Source organism: Branchiostoma lanceolatum, chromosome 15 (assembly GCF_035083965.1).
Source record: "Branchiostoma lanceolatum isolate klBraLanc5 chromosome 15, klBraLanc5.hap2, whole genome shotgun sequence".
NCBI classification, from domain to species: Eukaryota; Metazoa; Chordata; class Leptocardii; order Amphioxiformes; family Branchiostomatidae; genus Branchiostoma; species Branchiostoma lanceolatum.
Window position 1 is genome coordinate 9,840,338 of NC_089736.1, and position 24,334 is coordinate 9,864,671.

The window sequence follows — 24,334 nt, forward strand, 5'->3', positions numbered from 1 at the left end:
TTTTTCTCGGTCCCGAAAATTTTCCCCATAGGCACAAGCATTAAGCTGCCTGCCCAAGGCGACCACCCGTCCAACGCGACCGCGACCGCCACGAATTGGGACCGCACAGAACACAATCCCTGCCCATGGCGGTCGCCTAATTTTCAAGCGTGTGGTGACATCGGATCATTTTGCTGTCGGATTTCACGGAAATGTTTTCAGGACAAAAATAAGGACAAAAATATATGGAATAGCAATGTTATAGCATCGATTCCTCCATGAAGTGTTTTAATAAAACGCTCCCCCTACATAAACAAATTGTAAAGACAAATGTTTGTGATGTTGATGTGCCTATCGTAATGTTATAGTTTACCGAAAAACTCAGTTCGGTTTAAACTCAATTTTCAAAACGAATACGTAGTGCATGGCGTCAAAAAGTCAGATTTCACAGAAATTATTATCTATTTCTTGTATTTTTAACAAAAATGTGTCTGTGTCTTACTAACTTCCGCCGAAAAATGACTTCGCGGCGGGCAAAACATCGGGCGAGAAATCGGTTGTTCCTTGGTCTCGACGCCATCTTGGATTTGGCGTGGCCCGGATTTGGCGTACCGCTGACCTTTCTAAAACACGATGCTTTTGTGTATGAACATCTACGAATACTCTAGCTATTGGCGAAAATTAATATCCTTATTTTTTATTTATTTCCATGAATCTCACAAACCTTTATTGGACGTTGTGCGTTCTGCTGCACTGGCTCATACCTTTCGATGCGGTCGCACAGCTACAGAGCTTGTCGGCGCGGCGCGACGAAATCACACCGTTCCGTTTCATCTTTAGTTGTCAGATCGAAAACTTTTTGACCCTTTTATCCTGAGCAGTCGGCGCCCCAAAAAGGCTGGGGCCAGCAGGTGTTTTCTAGGGATTTGTCTTAGGCCTTAAAACTTCGATGATGTGCGTGTGTGTACTATTTAATGTAACGTGTGAATGCGGGAAGGCGCTGCGAGATCATCGAGGCAACCATTGTTTTGTACTCAAAATTATGACGAAAATTTGTACACGATGTAGCGGTATACAATTATTACAACGATAACGGAAAATGTAATTTTTGTAGGATCTTTCTGTCAATGAGAATTGAACCTGGTGGGGGTCATGCTGTCTAAATTCACATCCATATACGTACTGTATTTGAAAACCTCGACCTGGAAACATGTAAGTGGAATCCTCTTCATGGCGACCACCTGTCCATCGCGACCGTTTTTGCTCGGTCCGCCGGGTGGTCGCCTTGGGCAGGTTTGACTGTAAATTATAATAGTACAAAAATATGTCAACCTGCACAAATATCTAGCTGCACCGGTGAACTCACACTAAGTCAAAAGTTAGGTGCAACAGCCCTAAATCTCGGTGCACAAAACTGCATAATGCCCCCAGTATATTTCTAGCCCAGCCAGTATATTGAGGTACTGGCATATGGGTAGTTTTGTGAATGTTAGATGATTCAGAGAGCCTCACAAGCCCAGCGAGTGTAACAAGTTCTAAATTGGTTTTACCATGGATCCAGTGGGCTTAGGTTCAAACCCTGCTCAGGCATGGTGTGGGGGTTGCATTTGTCATTTTGGATGGTGACGTAAAGCCCAGTGTACAAATGTAAAGGGGAGCTTCAGACCTAAGCCTCAGAATCAAACCTCTGCACGTAAAAGAACCCTAACACATTAATCAAGAAGAGTAGGGGTGACCCGGTGTGCTTGCCTGAAAATATGAACTGTAGGGATGTCACATTGCACTATCGAAAAAGCATAATTATATTTCATCTCATGCATTCATAATGCTTTGAGTTAAATCTGCTTTATAGTATCTTACTGAACTTATTATAATCCAGTTTTAACAGTCATCTTTCGCATACAAATGCGGCATGTATATCTGCCCCTGTAATTTGGAGTCTTGATTAGTAGACTTGTTCTTTACAATATATACACTTTATTTCCACAAATGCAGCATCATTGTAGACTGTAATCATTTTGTTGCGCCAAATGAAAGTCCTCAATCTCAAATAGCCAAGCGTAATTAGAGGGCACATGCCCACCCATGCTCAAAGGCTCTGGGGGACGGCAACTGTTTGTTATGTACATAGTGTATACTGTATAGGGAAAAACCATTTACATGTAACTCTGACAGCTTTGTAGAAAAACTACCAGAAACAGTAGTCAGGAAATGTCAGTGGAATGTGAAATTGCTTGATAGGACTATACCATCTGAAGAGTCCAAGAGGGGGTGGGATAGATGAGAAGGTTATGTTTTGCACAGCGTTTGTGTGTGTGTTTGTGTGTCTGCCCGTCTGTAAACAGTATAACTCAAGAATGCCTGGATGGATTATCTTCATACATGGTATGTGGATAGGTCTTCTTGAGACCTCAAAATGTTTAGATTTTGGGCCCCCTAGAGGCTTGCTATGGTACTGCAGCAGAACTTCCCGGTTTGATATCTCGCATTCTGGACTTTCCTTAGAATAGTAGACTAGTGTTTTTAGGAATCCATCAATGTATTACGTTTTTGTGTCATAATCTTGGATTAAAACGCCTTAAACATTTTGTTCCTTCTTTAAATCCCCTTTCTAAAATTGGCTTACTTATCTGTTCTAAGTATGCTCTGGAAAATTGCAATATACACATGCATGTCCATAACCAAGAGATAACGGCATTACCAACCTCAATCTTACACGGTAAAGAACTTCATAAGTTGATTTTGCGGCAGTAATGTAATTCTGGGTTGAAATGAAATGTCCATATTCAGTTTGTAATTGAGTTAGAAAATCTAATTGATGCATGCTGTGAGTGAACATTAGTAGTGCCGGGTAAGCCATTTATAACACTAGATTCCAAATGGAATGCTAATATACAACAGAACTCTGTCGCAGTGTTATACTTTTTTAGTTTCAATTTGTCAAAAGAAAAGGAGGAAAAATTACTAACTCATTTTAAAAACAAACAAACTAATAAAGTTATCATTCGATCCCCAACAAATATTTGTGTTAGATATTCTTGCCATATTTTGAGTAAAAAACAAGATAGTCTTCTTCTGTAACTCAAAGTCAATAGCATTTTCTAAGACTTGAAGTCCCAACTTGAATTGACTTGTCTTTGTTTCGATCCACAAAAAGCTTGACATTTTAGCTACATGTAGCTATTCTTCCTGCAGTCAAATCTGTTGGAAGAATACATTCATTTGAATAATTGCAATATATGAATATAGCTCTTCACGCATGGTTGACTTGGCATTCTTCCAGGGAATCCCTTATCATTTGATAAAGTAGCAAATATATACAAAGTCAAACAGGTCACCTGTCGTGGTTGATAGACTCCTTTAAGAATGAGCCTTGAATTTTCGAAATAGCACAACTACAAGTAGGCACACTTTTCAAAACATTGTTTTTTTAATTGTCTAAAGGCAAAGAAAGTTTAGTAAGTAGTGTACATGTTAAGTAACACTTGTCTGGCTCCGGTAATTTTGAATGTTACCGTCCCCTGTGCAAGTATGCAGAAAACAGTACTTAGCCGTCTTAGTGGAAGCCTGTAGAAGTTTCCATGGAAAGATGACAATCGTTCTAAGTAGCCGAGGTGATGATTTCCCCGGTGGGTCGTGTGATTAACTCCTAACCAGTGTTACTTTCCAGGCAGATTGCCGCGCTCGTCCCCCGGGTTTCTCGTCACAAATTATCACATTACACATGTGGAACTGGGAGGGAAGTCTGTAGGAGGAAATGTCAAGGGTTGCTGCGTATCCATCAGCATCATTAACTCGTCTATAGAGACTACGACAGTCGCGACGCACGATGGTGTGGGAATAAGAAGATATTACAGAATCAATAGGGGGTGAAACCTGTTCTGATGAGAAGTCCATGATCCTGAATATTCTTCATTTTTGTCTGTTTAGAAAGTAGTCAAAGATGAATGGAAGGAAATCTAAGGAAGAATCATAAAGAAGGTATGAGAAAGTCAATAGGGAGTGAAATATTTTCTAATGAGATGTCCACAATCAAGTATATTCTTCATTTGTGTCTGTTTAGAAAGTAGTCAAAGATGAATGGAAGGAAAGAAGGACAATAAAGAAGATATTAGAAAGTCAATAGGGAATGAAACCTTTTCTAATGATAATAAGTTCCTGATCCAGTATATCGTTCATGTTTGTCTTATCAAATGGAGTCAAGGATGACTGGAAGTTGATGGTAGAAGGAAAATAGTTCTAGGAAATGGAATGAAATGCAAATCTGTTGTTCCTTTCTTCAATTATCCCCTTTGGAAGATTTCAAGAAAAATGCCCCTGTAGCTCCAAAATTTAATGCTAGGAGGCCCAAATTTATGTCACTTTTTTCCAAGCAAAAATTTTGACCATAGCTTGTCCAGAGCATGAGATATCAAAACCGGAGGTTCCGCTGCAGTACCAATTAAAGCTGCCAGGGGGCTCAAAATCTTATCGTTACAGTTTTCGTCATGGCCTATCATCACACCAAACATTAAACCAATCTACATGTATCCAGCAAGTCATATCTTGTTAAAAAACAGACACACACACACACACAAAAACAAGCACACACATGCACGCACACACACATGCACGCACACACACATGCACACACGCGCACACACACACACACACACACACACACACACACACACACCAATGCTGCCTAAAATATAGCCTCCATTTTTCATGTACAGTATGTAATCAATGCTTCAACTGTCAATGCTTCGGACTGTGGTAGTAACTGCCAATGCAAAGTTACCTTTTTCTTTTTTCTAATTATGCACAATATGTATGAGGCAAGTCATGTTGCGCCTAGGATTTTTTTGTCTCAAATCTGGTTTTCAAGCATCAGTCAATTATGAGGCACTAATCCTCAAATGACAAAGTTGATGAATCATTCATAAGAAAGTGATGGAAGGGGAAGATTGTATCACTGCTGGTAATTTTGCGTTTATTGCTGCTGCATAATCTTGTTAAGAGCATTTGATTGACAGGAACTAAAGTGCCATCCCTGTGGACGAGAGAATGGTAGATGGAATACTGTAAAATTCGTTTTTTTGCATCGCAGAGTGAAAACTAAAACCCTGCGTTTGAAACAGAAGAGTAGCAACACAATGACTTTGAATTTGTGATTTAGAAGTGTCACTGTGGAAACTGTTTGTTTGAAGCTTTGTTTAGTCATGAGAAGCTCAAATCGGCCTGCAGGCCACTTTTCATTGAGGTCATGAGGGAAGAGGTTAGGGTCAGATAAAATATAATAGAGATACAGATTATATCATTTAAGTCCTGATAACACTATCAATAAATATCATTACATAAACATAAACTGTGTGATTGTTTCAAGATTGACAGTTTTAGAATGTGAATAAAAATAATTTTTGTACATTCAACCAACATTTTGGTGATCATCTTTCACCTTCCTCAATTCAATTCTGACTGGTTCACTTTGATAATGTGTTACTACTCCTCTTTTTGTGTCTGTCAGACATCGTTGCAACTAATTAAAACTATTCTGATAGTTAAGAATCTGGAACAACATCATGATTATGATCATGATTATGATTACTACCGGTATCTTCTTTTATTGGCAGTACCGTGGTAATGTTTAATGTTGCTAAAAGCCTCAACAGATGGCCGGATGAACCATACCGCATCAAAAGGGCAATAAAGAATCTCATGGTTTTAGTACCATAATCCCATCTCAGGCTAAGCACCATCTGTGGTGTGTCGTTTGAGTTACCAAAAAATCTAAATAAACGTTCTGTTTACTGTTTCTGTTATTAAACCATGTCCTGTTATTGAAGACCACAGGTTACTATAAGGCCACACCAATCTAATTTCTTGGTTAACGGATTTTTATGTTAAAAAAAAAAAGAATTTAGAAAAAAAAATCATGAAAACAGAAGGCTGGCCCAGACTTCTGTTTTCATGAATTTTTTTTTTCTACAATTTTTTTTTGGGAAAATAAAAATCTGTTGACCAAGAATTTAAATTGGTGTGGCCTTATCAAATGGGTCAGGTGCAAGTGTACAGGTCTCCATATAGCGATGTCTGTACCAGGTTCTGTAGAAAATTGTACCTGATGTTACAAAATGTATGTTTAGGTCTGCAGCCCCACTAAAGGCCCTGATGCTGACTTTATAATCTGGAAGAAGGATTGATGGATTGATATTAGCACCAACTTTATGGAAAAAGACCCGTGCAGTGGCCTAGGGGGTACGTAGTGTGTTTGCTTTGCATTTGGAAGATTGGGAGGTCAAACTGATACCAAAGACTTGAGAAATGGACCAACACTCAGCATTTATATACAAAATGTATGTTTGACTATGAGAAATAGTATGGGCCCTGCCCTTATATTATGCACAAAAAGGATTTTAACTACATGTAACTTCTAATATGGAAAAACATCAATTGGGCTCTTTAGTTGTCTAATACTAATGTTAAAAAAAAAACATTTTCTGAAAATCTCTATAATAGTGACATATGTTTTTTCTGAAACCAAAGGTTAGTACATTAAGTTTACGACCAGATTAAGGAAAGAAAACTGGGAAAACTTGAGATCATCCACCAGGGCATCTTGGTTCAGGGGATGGCTTTGCAAACAGTGGTTCAGGTTAGCAGGGATTAGCCTGTCTATTATCAGGGCATTGAATAGTGTTTTCACAGATGCAAATGTCCATAACCCCCACCTACGAAAGATGTAATACGATGCTCCCATTCTACTACCTTCGATGTCATATGGACTCTATGCGACCAGTTCTCATGACCTGTGAAAATTGTGGCATTTTTGTAGACACAGGGGTCTACCTGACTTTCACATGTACCTCTCCTTGGGACTAATTAAGTTCAAAGTGCTTCTCTTTTCGGAACACAACGAACACTGACTGACACAAGTATTAGAATCATGTCAACTATAGCAATGTAATGATTATTAAGTTATATAACATTTAAAGATAAGAGTACTGAAGAATACTGTTACATAACTTTAAGTGTGTAAAAGGAAATAAACTGTCCTAAGAAACAGTTTTTTCTCTTTCAATATTGGTTTGTAAGTCTGTATAATCATACATTTTCCCTTTACAAACCATTTAATTCAATATTTTTAACCGTAGCATTTCAGTAAATTTTTCAACTTATTTCAATCTACTTAACTCCATGAATGTAGAACTATAAAAAGTCCCAAAATTGCACAAAGCTTTCCTGTAAACACAATCATGAAATATGATACAATTAGTAGATGCATGTCATAAAAAATGTGAAATTGTATGATAGATGCACGGTACACAATCCCAGGGACTTTATCCCCTGAGAGGGCTAGATTATTATTTCTGTGGTTGATGACGCAACAGGGATATCATTATGTCACACAGGACTCCATCGGGCCATAAGAGGCAGCTGGTGCATGGATACCAGGATACTGTAATTCTTGTTTCTTTCACTGTAACTTTATGTTCACTGTAACTTTATGTTTGAAACTGTAACTTTATGTTACCTCAGTCTGTACCCTGAACTTATCATCACCGTGAAAATATCCTTCACACATCTGTTCTGTAAAATCACTTGTGGCCACCGTGAAGTTAAAGTTCAGTGAAAATGTCAATTTTCCGTACACCGTGAAATTTTACTACCGTGAAGATAAAATGAATTACAGTAGCCTGGCTGCTGACAGGTCTTTCACAGGTTGCACTTCTGGACTGCTCCATTGTCTCACAGGGGGGAACGTGTCAATGTCTAGATCTGCTTGCACTAAGCCATGCAGTCATACAACTGGTTATTGCCAGGAGTTGATAACGTTTGCTTTCTTCAGAATTTTGCTAAAAAAATAAAGTTCACAGATTAGTTTAGCCAGACAGTCCCTGAATACAGTGGAACAATCTAATGAACTTGTTCCCAAAACTTTTCACCAGCACACTAGTCAATGTACTGTTAAGCATTGTCAACCCTCATAAATTTGTCATTAAGCATTTCCAGCATCCCCCCATGCATACCCTCTCTAACCTAAAACGCCAGCCATGATGAAGAACCCTGCTTTCCCTGTTACTGCAATTTGAAGTCACCGTAAACTTAAACCAATTTACAGTTTTCAAGTGTTTGTGAGTGTAACTTATGGAGGTGAAGACATTTTGTTTGTTTTGCTGACATCTAGTTGACATCTATCCAGAGACTGGATACAAACTGTATATTTATCAAGTGCTACAAGTGTGCACAAATGCAGCAGCTGTTGTTCAAGAGGTCATCAGAGGTCGTTTTCTGGATAATTTTGTGTTACTGACAACATTATTTGGCAACTTAAGCAATATTAGGGACCAAAAATGGAAATTAAAAAAATGCTGAAATCTTTATTGTGTTGACATTTACTAACACTGTCTAGCACATTTGTGTAATAACTTCAGGCTTTGAGCATTTTAAAACCGTGCAAAAACATGCCATACAATGATCACCTTAGTTTTGCGAGCCTACAAAAACCCTGGTGACGATTTTCAGTGAGTTCTCACTTTACAGTGAAGTCATATTTTTGCATCATACATGTATAGACGTCACTATACATTGTAATAGTGTTGTTTGAACTAATCATGTATAGAAATGACTGAATAAATTGACTTTCAAAATCTGATTTTTGGTCCCTAGTATTGCTTGGGTTGCCTTTTAAACACTATAGCTACAGAGAAAGATCCACGGAACGGTATAATGCAGATCCCTAGCTGAGCTGTCAAAGATTTGATGAGTCGTCGATTATTGTGGTTTAATTGTATGCTGAGATACGTATGATTTCCCACAGGAGACTTGAGTTCTAGATAATCAAGACAACTTTCGTTATATGTAGAAGAAAGTTTATTACCACAGGGCAACTCAGAAAAATGTCTGATATGTATGACAGAAATAGTCAAGTTGTGGAGTTGGAAGAAAGAATGAAGAAATAATGAATGAGTATGAGGTAGCCAGCTTTACTTTTTTACCTTGCTTTTGATCACAGTTGAGCTCCTGGTTCCAATTAATTAGTTGGTAACTGGGAAACCCCCTCTTCAAATCCCGGGAAGGACATCTTGGTGGGTGCTGCACCCATCTTTTGGTAAGAGATATAGAATGGGGGTTCTGTGTTCGAGGAGGTGCCTTGAGCATGTCAAAGAGGAAGGGCTAGCAACCCCTCCCTATAAAAATATACCATGCTATAGAAATAGCAAGGAAACTTAGTTACCCTGGAAGACCAGACCGCGTGGTTTGGCGCAATCACCCACCATCTCCGTGAGGCAAGAGGATAGTGGGAGCAGGCTGGATCGTGGGGGCCGACGGAATAGTGGGGCCGATTAAGTTCGAGCGGGCGTTCGGTGGGTGATCACGCCAAATCACAGGGTCTAGTCTCCAAGGGTACTATTTTTTAACAACTTTTTATCAACTACTGTAAATGCATTTAAGTTTGCATGGTTTTAATTCCACGGAAGGGAGAAATGGAGTGTTCGCGGTGGTTTAAAGTTCGCATTTAAAACAATAGTAGAGAAGAAGGGGGTAGGAGGCCGAAAAATGTTGCGGCGGTTTTAAGTTCCCGGAGAAGAGCTTACCGCGAAAACCATGAACACAAAACTACCGCAAACATTTCTGTATTTACAGTACCCCACACATCTATAACGGTCCACCCCCACAATCCACTCAACCAGGGACCAGGATCCCTCCAACTGCAGTGCATTCTGCAGATAAGGACCATCTGTTTGGCTGAAAGGGAAGAGGCTTCAGATTAAAGCCAGACTCTCCCATCCCTGTTACTGCTCATTAGTGACCACAGTAGCAGACTGGACCCTATCAGATCCACCCCCATTAAATCCTGTCTGGAGAGATAGCATTAATGACTTTGTAAAATGTCCTTGAACTATGCTCACAGATAGATAAGTCGTTTAAACAATCCATATCTGATGGGGATTAGTTATACTTGGATCCTGTAAGCACTTCCTTTGAAGGTGATGCTACACAATATCGTCATCCAATAAAATGAAAGTTTGGGCAATCATATCTAAATCGGTGTGGCATCATTTTTATATGCTATCCTTTATGAATTTTTTTTTAATATTTAAAGTTCATCTGATATGATCTTTGGTAATTTTGCTTCCTTATGAAACGTCACCTCTCATAATTCAATTCCATGACATATCTTCAAAAACTTTAAGGTGAATTCACAGATTGCTACTAATGTGGTATTCCTAATCACTGAGGAATGCACATTTCAAATTTCAATATTAATACAGTAACTGTTATTCTAAAGTGATTGTTTTAAGGCACCAGTTGTAATGTTTTGAAATTTGTGAAAGGTGTGTTGTACTCTACGTGTCCTTATGAAAAAATGCACTTGACTCATCATTTATGTGAGTCCCCTTGAAGTTCCAATTTGTGAGCTCTTATTGCCATTTGCACAACTTGTAAGCGATACCAGGAAATACTTTGACTTTGAACTACTGCCATAACAGGCTTTTAGAGAACGTGTGTTTAGTGACCTCTACCCCAAGCCAAGGTCAGTTTTAATCAACCTTGTTACGACCTGTAAGGGGTTCCTTGACCTTGGCATTGGAGCAATAAGAAGGGAGGGGAAGATGTGGAGACCTTGACCCATTAGAAGGGTCTTTTAGGAGTTTTTATAGTCCCTAACAAAAATCTATTTCTGGTACATATAGATTATAATGTCATATTTTTATGCCTCTCTGAATACTTTGATTCAACAATTTGTCTCAGGTATAAATACAAATGTAGCTGCAAAGAAAAAGTAGACATCTGACACAATTTCAAGAAAATCCTGAAAATGAGAAAAATCTATTTCTTCCCTCATCAATTCATTAACATTGGTCTTCCTGTAGACTTAAATAGTCATTAAATATTTCTTCTGTGTTATAGACTTGCCTATGTACCATTCAATTCCACAGCACTTCTTGATCATATAAGAGTAAGACTCTCAGACTTTATCCTGTGGTCTCTCAGACATTCTAATTTCTCACCAGACTCCTGTCTCAAAACCATCTTCAGTTTTACCAACTTGAAGGAGCTTTGTACTTGTATAAAAGATCCATGTTTTTTTGGCAGGCGCCACACTTCCTTTTAGATTTTGTAACCCTTAAACCCCTTTAAGTCCCCCAAAGACCAAGGCTGTGCTAATTCAAGCCACTTGTGCCACCCAGCCAGAGCCTTTCCTGGGGAAGTGGTTCAAATTTGACAGGTTGAAAGGAATGATACAAGTCATAAAGGGTGACCTAGAAAAGTAAGACATCTTGTGACAGGCGGTGGAGGCGGGCATGAAAATGTTCAATTTAAACCCAAGGAGTTGCTGGGAAGTAGAGTTTCCTGGTTATGTATATGGAGCAGGGATGTCTCCAGGACCCCTCCCTCCGTCCTGGGACGGAAATTTGCTTGTTGGGGCGGAAAAAATTTCACCCTGTCCATCCCCAAATCTGAACTTTATGACATGAAATTGATGAAAATGTATCTTTGTAAGCTGAGAATGATGAATTTAACAATGGAAATTGCAAACAACGGCTCCCAAACAATTAGTGAGACGGAAAAAAATTTGAAGCTAGAGACATTGGAGGAAATATGAAATTTCTCTTACATGAAAGGAACAACCTGTTTGATTACGGTATACATTTACCCTTTGGTCTTTTATGCTTTCTTATGTTTTGTTTTGCAAAGAAAAATGCCACTTGTACCTGATGTAATTGGATTCGAAGTATTACATCCTTAAGCACCACAAGTTCTAAGAGTAAGAAGACATCTTTCTTTCCTTCTTTATTGACAAGAAACCTGCTGATAGACAAATCTTGCTCATCGTCACTGATGAAAAGTAGTGGATGCTACTTGAAACGTCTGACTGTTTCAAAAATCTGACTGTTTCAAAAATCACATCATGTCACTGCAAAAATCACATCATGTCACTGCAAGAAGACATCTTTGCAGGCTAGGGCAGCCTTTTCCAAAAGAAGGCAGAGTTATAAAGTATCTCACAGAAGTTCTCAAGAAAGCTATCAGCCTACAGGGCCTGCAGGTGCCCTTCCCTCCTGCAGGTGGCTTTGGGAATAGAACCCTGGATAGTAAAAGTAGCGGGGCATAGTAAAGATATCCAAAAGGCAATGATCCTTGTCATCCATCAGACTCCGCGGTATCTTGGCCCATCTATAAGTTGGTAAAAAGGTTCTTCAAGCTTGCAAGAATAGTGGATAAGTGGAGCTAACCCGTGCATCAGGCACTAAGTACGGAGTGTATTTTGTCCTTAGGGATTGCACAGAAGTGGTCCAAAAATGCATCCTTGGGGAACACATAAATATTTCCCGAACAAAGTATTAACTTAAAGGTGAATACCTGTAACCAACTGTAACACCACGGCAAGCATATTCGTCGTTCAATTCTGTTCCGTGTTCTGAAAACATGACTTGCTCTAAGATCTCCATTAAGTTCTGACAGTGTACAGATCAGGATGTGCCACTTGTGTCTCTAAGATAAGCAGTGTCTGTGCCTTATTTTGACTGTGCTTAATGGCAAAACGATGTTACCCTTTGCCATGGTTACAAAACATGAAATTCCTGGAAATTCCTACTATGGCTATAAGGGGACCTGATTCAAACATTCTTTTACTTCCGGTCAGCAAAACAACGTCAAAGCTTTAACCTTTAGAGAACTGAAGTAGCCATTTGGCACCCCATTCTCTATTACTTACAGAGTTAGGTAGCAGGAAGAAGGTTAAATTTAGAATGCTTGTGCTAAGATATTGAATAGAAGTGGTCCAAAAATGTATCCTTGGGGGACATGGAAATATTACCTGAACAACATTTATGTGCAAAGTAATCCTTGTAGCTGTCTTTAGCAGCAAGTTTGTTTTTTTGTATACAAACTCAGATTAAGTCTTTTGTATACAAACTCAGATTTAGTCAAAGAGGATTACCGTCTTTGGCTTTCTAATCTTGGTTTTAATGTCTTTTGAGTCTCTTGTTTCAGGGAGTCAATCAATATTTTCTGTTGACAAGGTTTCATTTATAGCAGGACTGATGCAAAAACTTGGTATTTTCTAGTTGCTCGCTCACTTCCCCCCTCCCTAGCTCCCTCCTCTCTCTCTCTCTCTCTCTCTCTCTCTCTCTCTCTCTCTCTCTCTCTCTCTCTCTCTCTCTCTCTCTCTCTCCCTCTTTCTCTCTCTCTCTCTCTCTCTCCCTCTCTCTCCCTCCCTCCTCTCTCTCTCTTTCTCTCTCTCCCTCTCTCCCTCTCTCTCCCTCTCTATCTCTCTCTCTCTCTTTCTCTCTCTCTCTCACACACTCAAAACTTGAAACACCACGAGCAACTCCTTCCCCCTTTTACTGCAAAATGAAGTTCCTGTGAACTGAAATCAATTTACCGTACCCTCCATCATAGCAATCATTACCCATCAAACACATCAATGTAGCCAGAAAATTCAATCAATCTTACTCCATGTCACATGCAGGCCATGTACACGTATTGACCTGTAAGGGCTGTATCTCCTTTAGGTGGTAAAAGATGAGAAAGCGTTCTCACATTTGACTATTCCATCCACACTTACCGCGGTAGGTGGCGGCTATTACGGCGGCGCAGACAGCTTTTTATTGAAGGTGAATGTCTGCACATCAGTAGGGGGTAATGGAAATGATGATAAAAGCTGTGTCCTGTAATACCTCGGTTTACTGCTAGTTAGTCAGTTTTCTGAGCTCTTTGTACATCACAGCGAGAATATACCCGAGCGGGTAAAGCTGACACGGCATGCTGATATGGGCTGTGCTTTGTTGATATCAAGGGAGCATTATTTGTTCTTGTTGGTTCAATATCCTACCTTTGCAGCTTCATTTTAATTTCTTTTGTGTATACGTGCAGTGATTTCATACCAGCATATAGACATTGTATAGTACATGTACTTTACTTGTTAGACACGTCGTAGGATATAGGAAGGTGTTTTTGCAAACATAAAGGTGGAAAATTGAACCAGAAGGTCTGTCATTGTCTGTGCAATATATGATATTAATAAGATTGTAAAAAATTCAAACTTTCTTGATGTGAATCAGAGATTTTTTATTTAGTGTAAGAGGTTGATATTTTGGTCCATGATTTCATTGAAAACAGAAAGTTACCAAAAAAAGGAACAAATTAAAGTACACAGTCACCATCATGTTTCTCTCTTCTTCAGTGACACTGGTATATATACAAATGTAGTTTATGGCTGACTTTTTTGGTGTTGCAAGCCAGTGTACTGTAGATTTCTATTAAGTTTGCGACACCCAAATTTTGCAGTTTGGTGAAAATCAAGAGTTTGCAGTGCATTTGAGAGTTTGCAGTTACAGCAAACGTAGTATATTTGTATACATGTAACAAAATGCATGTAGAGCACCTAAACTTCAAAAGTTTATAACACATAGAAAATCTCCTTGTTCACAGTACGTTCAACTGTGTTTGGAAGTTACCCTGGCACAAAAAAACTTGGATGTACATGTAAATGCCTGACCTCTCCTTCTCCTAAAGACCTTTTGTCTTCATAAAACAAGTAAGGTGAGATTTCACGACCAGATTTATAGACTCTCCTGGCTATCATGGTCTCCTATAGACCTTAAAATCAGCGGGTTCACTCACGCCAGGAAGAACCAACAAAGGCCCAGCTAATCGCCCCTGACACCTAAGCGAGAATAGATCTCGGGCTTAGGGCCAAGTGGATTGGAAATGACCTGAGAGTCAAAGATCAGACCCAATTATCCGAAGGTCACCTCTGTTGTTCCACACCTAACCATTTAGTCCAATCAGTACAAATTCCTGTCAGTTAGGTGTCTGCGGAAATCAATGTAGGGCATTCTTCCCTTTAAACAGTCTGTTTTTGAACATCGTACAAGTCATGAACGGTGTAAGTGCTTCATGTTATCAATTCTTATCAAATCTCAAACTCAAAGTGACTAAAAGTGTATAGTCTAGTTGATCACCCAGTTTTTGCCAGTCAAGTGTTTTCTATTAAAAGCAGGAATGGTTCAAGGAAGCGCTTGCCTGCCAATCATTCAGTTACCCTCTGGGTCATAAGTCTTGTACATGGTGTTTACCAGGTTTTAAACTGAGGAGTAGCACTATAGTCACTAGGCATCCTTAGTCGATGCAAAGGAACATTCTATATATTAGGTAGCGTCATTTTCCAAAAGACCTTGCAACTGATATTGGTTTGAGCTTAAACTTGGAACATAAATGACAGAGACTTTTCAGAACTGTTTTAGTTTTATTGTTTAGCCAGGTAAATACATGGACATCTCAGGTCTAGAATGTTAGCTATTTTACAAGAGTTGTCAATGCTTCCAAGGTTAAGGTCAGGATAGGGGGATCTGGACATTCAGGTTACAATTCAATCAAGAATATAAGGAGCCATTAAACATGTTGTCAAAGCTCAGTTGTATGTGTGTTTGTGTGTATGTGTGAGTGAGTGTGTGTGTGTGTGCGTGTGTGTTTGTGTGTATGTATGTGTGTGTTTGTGTGTTTGTATGCTATACAATGTATGTGTACATTGTATGTGTGTACATATGTGCATTGTGAGTGTGTGTGTTTGTGTGTGCTTGTCATATTACGCACAATCAACAAGTTCAAAAGTTATGAAGGTTTCATATCTTTTTAACCTTAGATACTTCAATTCACCTTATAGTTACCTCATGAAATATATTCCTAGCATTTACAATGATGTATCACGTCTTAATGTCTTTTAAATTGCCTGTTGTTTCACAGATTAGGAGCTAAATCAGGTTAAGTCAACAAGCCCCAGTCTTAGAATACCCAACTGTTTTGTATTAGGGAGGAACCAGGAATGGTTCATGTTGGTGAAGGGAAGGAGAATTAGGTCATCCATAGTTCACAATAAGGAAAAGATCTTTCTGGAATACTGTGAATGCAGAAATATTCGTGGTGGTTTTATGTTCACGGTTTTCGGGGTGACCATTTCACCGCGAACTTAAAACTACCGCAAACATTTTTGTCCAATACTGTAGCAGTATGTGACTACAGCGCTGCCGCGAACTTAGAACCACCGCGAGCACTCCATTTTCCTCTTAGCGCGAAATAAAAACCATGCAAATTTCAATGCATTTACAGTACTGGAATGTTCCTGCGTGGTGATTTTGTTGTTGCCTTTTAAACTGTCACCGCTATTTCATGTCACCGCAAATATGCATTTCCAATGAATTATGACTGTTTCAATTGAGAACTTAAAGCAGCACAAAACTAAGTGAATTTACAGTAAATCTTTCATGCAACATTGTAGGGTAAGAAACGATAAAACTCATTGTAACGGTGCTCTGTTCTAAAATGATCGAAAGTCTCATAAGATGTCCTTATGGTAATTACATCATCAATTCCTTCCCCTATCTGCTAAGTGTCATAGATGAATTAACACGGCATCAGTTAATGCCCGTCAAATTCCCTCCATGCACATTCAAATAGATCGGTTCTCTTAGTAAGTCTAAGTTAAGCCTACAAAGGATGAAATTGTCAGTTTCAACTTTTTACTTCATTTTTCAACCTTCCAGCTTCCAAATAGCCTGCTGTGCCTTTTCCTCTTGATAAAAAATGGATTGCCTTTTTTCAATCAATTAGGACAGGTAGGGGCATGTTGTAGGGTCTAAGGGGTATCTTAACGTGTGATGTTATCAGTTACTGTCAGTGCTAAATTCTAGAGGGACTTAAGAAATGACAAATATGGAATGCCTGGTGTTCTTGGCATGCCTGTGGAAAACTGGGTCATGGCAACTGACTCAGAGCTAGTACAAGGTTGCATACACAACTTGTTGATATTTGCGAATGTAAATATTTGACGTATAAATTAAAGTACATAAGTGATATTGACCTTGATCGTCGCTTTGAAGACGCAGATGTGTATATATGTCCTGCTGTCATGCTCTATATGGAAAGTCAATTCAGATTTTGCTCCGCTATGAATTCATGATGTAGGGATAGCCCATTTCTTATGCTTAAGGGAGGAGTACATGCATGTAGCGTTGAATCCGTTCTTTTAAATTTCTGTATGCTCAAATGGTAAGTTAAATGTGGAGCTGGTAAAATAGGCTTTGGAATACATGTATATGATATCATTATGATTATGACTACTGCATGAAACTTGACAAAAAATAGTCTAAACAGGCCACACTTTAAATCCAGACTGACACTGACAGTCACAGACCAATTTGAGAAAACTTTGATAATTTTTTTCTAATAATTATTAGATTGACTAAATGAATTAATATCTGCAAGTATGATGTAACAGAAGGTTATCTGTACCTCTACCGTTTAGGTGTCAATCAATTAGAAGATTTTTTTGACGGACAGGGTGAAATGTTTAAGCAAAGGAGGTCCTGTCCTGGAGACAGCCCTGCCTGGACATATGTCATTCTCTCCCAAGCATGCACCTCAGGTGACCCCAATATCCAGGTAGGACCAAAGGATTAAGGTTTAATCCCTTCACACCAGCGACATGCCTCCACTCTAATCCTCCTGTGATGCTTCAGAGGTGGTCTAGCACTTTGATGTGGTGAGGAGGTGTCTTCTCCTGGGCTAGATGGATGGCGTAATGATGTGTCCGCTGAAGGACAGCAGCTGATACTTACAGTAATAGCAATAGCCTAAATGCTAGCTCTCAGGGGTATATGTCAGCGCTGTCTCAAGCATCTATCCTTTTGCAGTTCTTGGATGGAATTTTACTCTTTGGGGCGAACAGACATATGAAAACATTTTGTTCCCCTTGAAGCTTGATGGACACAAATTGAAACTTCAATACATTTGAATTCTCTTCTCTACAAGTTCCGATGAGAACTACATTTCTTGTCTTCTCACAGATGATACGAACAGGATAGTCGTGACACCATTACCTTTGCGGTCCTTGGATGGAATTTTACTCTTTGGGGCGAACAGACATATGAAAACATTTTGTCTCCCTTGAAGCTTGATGGGCACAAATTGAAACTTCAATACATTTGAATTCTCTTCCCTACAAGTTCCCATGAGATCTAGAGCTGCATTTCTTGTCTACTCACAGATAATACGAACAGGATAGTCGTGACACCATTACCTTTGCGGTCCTTGGATGGAATTTTACTCTTTGGGGCGAACAGACATATGAAAACATTTCATTCCTCTTGATGAACGTAAATTGAAATTCTTTCATCAGGTCGTCAACAGTACTCCAACACATGAAGCCATTTGAAATCTGCCCCTCAAAATGGAGGAAAGATGCTTTAGGGTGAAGAAGTTAAAACCTTCGGGCTGGATCCAGCATGATTTGTACACTCCTTCTACCATCAGCTGTAGAGAGCCCAGATGTAAATTATTACAAGCATCCCTTTAAAGGTAAAAAGCATGTAACTCCATGTAAAGTACAATTTTTGACCTGAAATTCATTTGTCGCATTAATAACCATAACCTACCAAAGTTAAAAAAGTAGAAATCTAGAAATTTACCTTAAATATTTTGTGTCAGCCAAAAGCCAAATTCTTCAATATTGTACACTTTACATGAATATAGATCCATTCAATAAGACATCTTATTGTGTATGATGCTTTTCCTGCCTGGCATCTTTAAAGTTTATGACGCGAATGAAAAATTCAATAAACCTAACTTGACAGCTCATATAGATCACTTAGATTGAAAATATGACAAATAGGAGTCGATGATTGACGAATGTTACCATTTTTATTAATGGCCTAATATTATTGGATTCCCTCCTCGAGGACCACATAAAACTAGCATCTTATTCCATCAACACTCCATTCAATTCATATCACTCCGCCTCTTGACAAAAAAAGTTATTGACCCTTTAACCCAGGGGAAATAAGATTAATACTTCTTTTATATCCCATTACCATTTTGTCTACTGCGGTATAAATTTTCCAATATGCGGAAGGCATCTCTGGTATTACATTACCCGAATAGTGTATAAATCAGAAGTGGGGCAAGGGGCGTAGCGTTAATTTTATGGTATTGACTTCGGGTGCTGATGTTGCGAGTTCCGCGGGAAAGGCGGGAATGGGCATGGATCTGTTTTGACATCTGTTGGCAAGGTTAACGTGCAGGGTACCGTCAAGGTGATGTCTACGTTCTCGAGGGACCCAATGATGAGAAGAATAATCGATGACGGGTCATAGAAAATAGCGAGGAGCCCAGAGATAGGGATGCTTGGTTGGTCACACACTGTCGTGTATATCTTGTCAAAGTTACCAGCTTGATATCAAATTGTATATTGTATATTCATGCCCCTCGGGGGCTTAACACAGTTAGACCAATGTGGCTGGAGATATGCCTTATCATCATGTATCATCTTTGATTCAATGACCAGATTGCACTGCAAACTTGACCAACTCCAATACATTTTTATGAAATTCAGATGCAAGATAGATTATTTGGTTCATTGCTAATGGATTAACATTATATACACAGATGATACGAGAAGCCCTAGTTTAAAGCTGAAGTGACAAATTTTCAGGGTAGAATTTACATCTTCAGGGGTTGAGAAAAAGTAAGAGTTTTCTTGAGCCATGTTAGCTTAGTGTATATGAAAGCTATTTTTTATTCATTCCTTGACTCCATTTATCATGGAGGTATAGTTTTTACTCTATGTGTGTGCGTGCGTATCTGGTGGAATATCTTAATAAGAACCTCTGGTGAATCGCAATCTTAGGTACGTGGGCAGGTGTTGTAAACCCGATGGTCAAGTTGAATTTTTGGCCTCCTGGTGGCCAAACTTTATGCTGCAGCAGGACTTCCATTTTCTGTATCTCTGTTCCTGGACATGCTGTGGTTTTGATTTCTCGTTTAATCTTGTTTTACAGACAATGTAGTGATTGAAGGAGACATTGCCATCAGCCCTGAAGAGTTCGTTCACTCCAGCAGTGACCACACCCCTCTCTGGAACGAGGAGAACGACAGGGACACCTTCGATGGGAGGACTTTTTTCCACAACGATACGCTGGATGCTGCGAAGAAGAAACCAGGAAAGAGCCGTCCCACGCGAGCCGTTACCAGTCTTCCTGAACGGCTGTGGCCAAATGCGACAGTGCCATATACCATCAGCGAGAAATTTGATTGTAAGTAACTATATACATATATCTAATGATGATTGCGGTAACGTTGCTGAATATTGAATTTTGTAACATTGTAACTTTTTTAACATTTCAATGCAAGGCCCTAACGGTCAATGGAACAGCCTCTCTTCTCTCTATATCAGAATCAGCATAGTTTGTCTTTAAACTTTTTTTGATAGAAAAACAATTACAAGTTACATAATCTGATTAATTAATAATAATAATATTGTGTGATGTAAGACTTTAGTCTATTATTTCAAAGAGTTTTGTCTATGTGTGTCTTTTGGCAAAAGCAGTGGAATTTTGAACATGTTCCCTCATCAACTTTTGTCTGATGTCGTTCACAAAGACATGCATGTTTGCATTGTTTAACCTTTAGCACGCTGAAGTAGCCGTTTGGCACCCCATTCCCTATTGGTTACAGAGTTATATCTATAGAAGGCAGGGAGAAGGTTAAACTAACTTCATTTTTGTCAACTCTTCCACAGCAAACTTGATCCGGTTGATCCGCCAGGCCATGGACCACTGGGAGCAGCACACCTGCATCAGATTTACGGAGCACAGTGGAGAGAAGGACTACATCCATTTCGCCATTGGAAAGTGTGGGTACGTTCTGTTTGTACGTACAAGTCTGGTTAGTCAGGAAAGTGTGGGTACGTTCTGTTTGTACGTACAAGTCTGGTTAGTCAGGAAAGTGTGGGTACGTTCTGTTTGTACGTACAAGTCTGGTTAGTCAGGAAAGTGTGGGTACGTTCTGTTTGTACGTACAAGTCTGGTTAGTCAGGAAAGTGTGGGTACGTTCTGTTTGTACGTACAAGTCTGGTTAGTCAGGAAAGTGTGGGTACGTCCTGTTTGTATGTACAAGTCTGGTTAGTCAGACACCCGCCTTCCTACTGTTAAATGAGTGGGTGACAAGCCAGTCTCCTGTCTTGACATCTGTGTCGGTTGTTATCAAAAAATCTGTCCTATTCTAGCCTCGTTTTGCTCGTCTGATTGTTTCCCTGCCATATAAATACTGTAAATGCAGAAATATTTGCGGTGGTTTTATGTTCGCTGTTTTCATGGCGACCGTTTCCCCATGAACTTAAAGCCACCGCAAACATTTGTGTCCAGTACTGTAGAAGGATGTGACTAGCGCTGCCGTGAACTTAAAACCACCGCGAACACTCCATTTTCGCCTTTAAGGGCGAAATAAAAACCACACAAACTTAAGTGCATTTGCAGTAGTCTGGCACCCATTTATTGAGAAGAGATTTGCATTTGAAGAGTTTTAGATGTCTGATTGCATATTTACCTAATATGTCTCTAAGTTGCATTGTCCTTTATAACATTATTGAAAGGAGACAGAACAGGCTTCAGGAAGTTCGATCCCTGTTGCCCTACTTCTGAAAAGTACCCAAATTGATTAATGACTCTTCTATAGGGAAGCAATTGAGAGAGCAAACTAGAGCTAGAATAGGACAGATTCCAGGCTATTTGTTTGTATTTTTAAGACCAGTTTGTGATCAGACACCAGCCACAGTTGAATGGGCGGATGACAAAACTGTCTCCAGACCTGACATTAACGGGTCGGTTGTTAGTGCCCCAAAATTGGGGTTTATTGAGACAAGCCATGGCTACCTGATTGAAGCCACCTTGAAATGTCTCCAAATGTTTGTTTTCTGTAAACCTCCAACTTAATTTGAAAGTCTCATAAGATGAGATATAAGTACCAGCATGTGCAGCTCAGAGTTGCTGTTTTCGGATATTTTTGTGACCCAACATCCATATTTGGAAGGAAAAAAACAAACTTTATGACTAGAATTGTCTTATTGATAAGAGTATAAATTAAAGCCATGCCAATTTGCTTTCCTAAACAACATTGCCAAAATTGTATAGCTCTGGAAAATCAAAGCTAATGTCCATATTTGAAGTTAAAGGAATAATAAAACTTTATGACTAGAATCGTCTAATAGATAAGAATATACATTACACAAAAGTAAAGCCAAGCCAATTTGCTTTCCTATGCAAAATTGCCAAAATTGTACAGCTCCGGCAAATTAAAACTGATATCCATATTTGAAGGTAACAGAATGAAAAAACTTTATGACTAAAATCTAATAGATAAGAATATACATTACACAAAAGTAAAGCCAAGCCAATTTGCTTTCCTATACAAATTGCCAAAATTGCATAGCTCCAGCAAATTGAAGTGTTTTACAGCGCTGTATTTCCTGGTTGCAATCTTGGTTGCTATGTCTGGTATACAGCCTTGTATCTTGATTGCTTCCAATCCCCTGTAAAATGAAACGTTTTATTACTCATGGTTTGTTTTGGGGATTGGAAACGTTATTACTGTGCATCTATATACAATAACATGAAGGCTTTAGTCAAAACTGGTGTATCGTAATATATATTCCAGATATTCGACATGTTTTTGTGACGCAAATTGTAATGAACCCTACTGCTTGGCCATCTGGATCAAATTCTGTGGATCCCTGGGTTGGAGTTTGATCCTAGCAATGTCTAGGGTCGGCCCCAGTTCGGACATGTTGTAAAGGATTGCATTCATTATTTGGTCAAGCTGGCGGCCCCGTGTATGAGGGAACTTCAGGCGTAAGCCTCAAGTGTCAAACCGCTGCACGTAAAAGAACCCAACACACTTATCGAGAAGAGAAGGACTGATCCGGTGTGCTTGGCTAAACAAATCAGCCGTGTCGAAGCCATATTGCACTACTAGCTAACGAAAAAGCACGATGTTTCATCCTCACTCTGATTATGAGGTTTGACCAAATATACCTTTACCTATGTGTTCCAGATGCTGCTCGTTTGTTGGTCGCCGTGGTAACGGTCGGCAGAAGGTCTCCATCTCCCCCCACTGTGCGCTGTTCGGCGTGATTGTCCATGAACTTGGTCATGTGATAGGCTTCTGGCACGAGCACAGCAGGTAACGCAGCCGCGTCTGCCCACGCTTGAAGTAACAGTTGCAAGGTTAAGTCGTGCTGTGTATATTTTCTTAAGTCCCAGCTAAAAGGTTGAACGTAATGCTGACTACAATGGACCATGCCAACCTGAGAGAGAGGATGCATGCTTGCAACACATTGATAATCTGTTTAAGAACACTTGACAACTTAAGATGCTTCCATTTTCGTGATTTGGAAACTGACTAGTTCCATATATGATTGTCATACACACACACACACACACACACACACACACACACACACACACACACACACACACATACACACACACAAGAACACTTGACAACTTAAGATGCTTCCATTTTTGTGATTTGGAAACTAACTAGTTCCATATATATATATGATTGTCATACACGCACGCGCACACACATACACACACACACACACACACGCACACACACACATACATACATACATACATACATACATACATGTACAGTTACTGTATGAGATTTCAGCATTATATACAATGTACAAAAATGTAATACTATCTAGAATGTTCAGAGAAACTGCACCTGTTTCATTGTATGGTTTTCAAAAGTTGTAAGCAAATCCATCCACAATCATCCACCCCTACTCAATACAATATCTAAAAGTAACACACACCTACGCAATACATTATTGAAGAATAACACACAGCCATCCACTCTAGATCTGCTTGACACTTGTTGGATTGGCCCATGTATGAAATATAGCTGCATGCCAAAGGAAGACAGAATAGGGCCAGTGCCTTCCAATATACCTCTAGTTGTTGGAACAAGACCAAACAGTGGTACACTTAGGCTAGATTGGATGAAAGTCAGGGTCAGAAGGGTTGGTGTACAGTAGTGTCACCGTGTGTTAACCCTAGATCTTGTTAACACTGTATTCCATTATGGTAGCCATATGTACATGTGTATACAATTGGAGGCTCAGCCTGTAGCTCTAAGTGGCTCCACAAACTTCGTGCCAACGGATTTGTCACATGTAATGGGACGTTTTTCTTGGAAACAAGACCTTGAACTTGATTCTGGGTGACGTATTAGGGAGAAAGTGGTTTGCAATTTGGAAGGGAAGGTTTGAAAGCTGTTAGTGTGAAAGCCCAGTACCCGAGTGAAGGCCACTTTGGGAAATTAGCCATTGAATCTCATGTCCCCATTCTCCTGCACTGTTCTCCTGAACCCATGTCATATAGAACTCCGAAATGGATTCACCTCTGCTTTCCATGGCAGGGTTTTACACTTCAGTAATATTGATTATGAATATTAATGAGCTTGCCTTATTCGGCGCAAGCCAATCAACGCCGATTTCAAATTTCCAATATGGCAGGCATTT

At 39.4% G+C, this 24,334-nt stretch overlaps 1 protein-coding gene across 3 annotated transcripts in view; it reads left to right on the forward strand.

Moving 5' to 3' along the window:
* The window catches only part of LOC136420403 (bone morphogenetic protein 1-like), a 76,489-nt gene that overhangs the window by 22,148 nt on the left and 30,007 nt on the right, over positions 1 to 24,334 (forward strand). For all 3 annotated transcript variants that reach the window (XM_066407295.1, XM_066407294.1, XM_066407297.1), the window contains exons 2-4: positions 19,806 to 20,060; positions 20,546 to 20,663; positions 22,855 to 22,983. In XM_066407295.1, the coding sequence (XP_066263392.1) occupies positions 19,806 to 20,060; positions 20,546 to 20,663; positions 22,855 to 22,983 (502 nt within the window). The remainder of the gene's footprint in view (positions 1 to 19,805; positions 20,061 to 20,545; positions 20,664 to 22,854; positions 22,984 to 24,334) is intronic.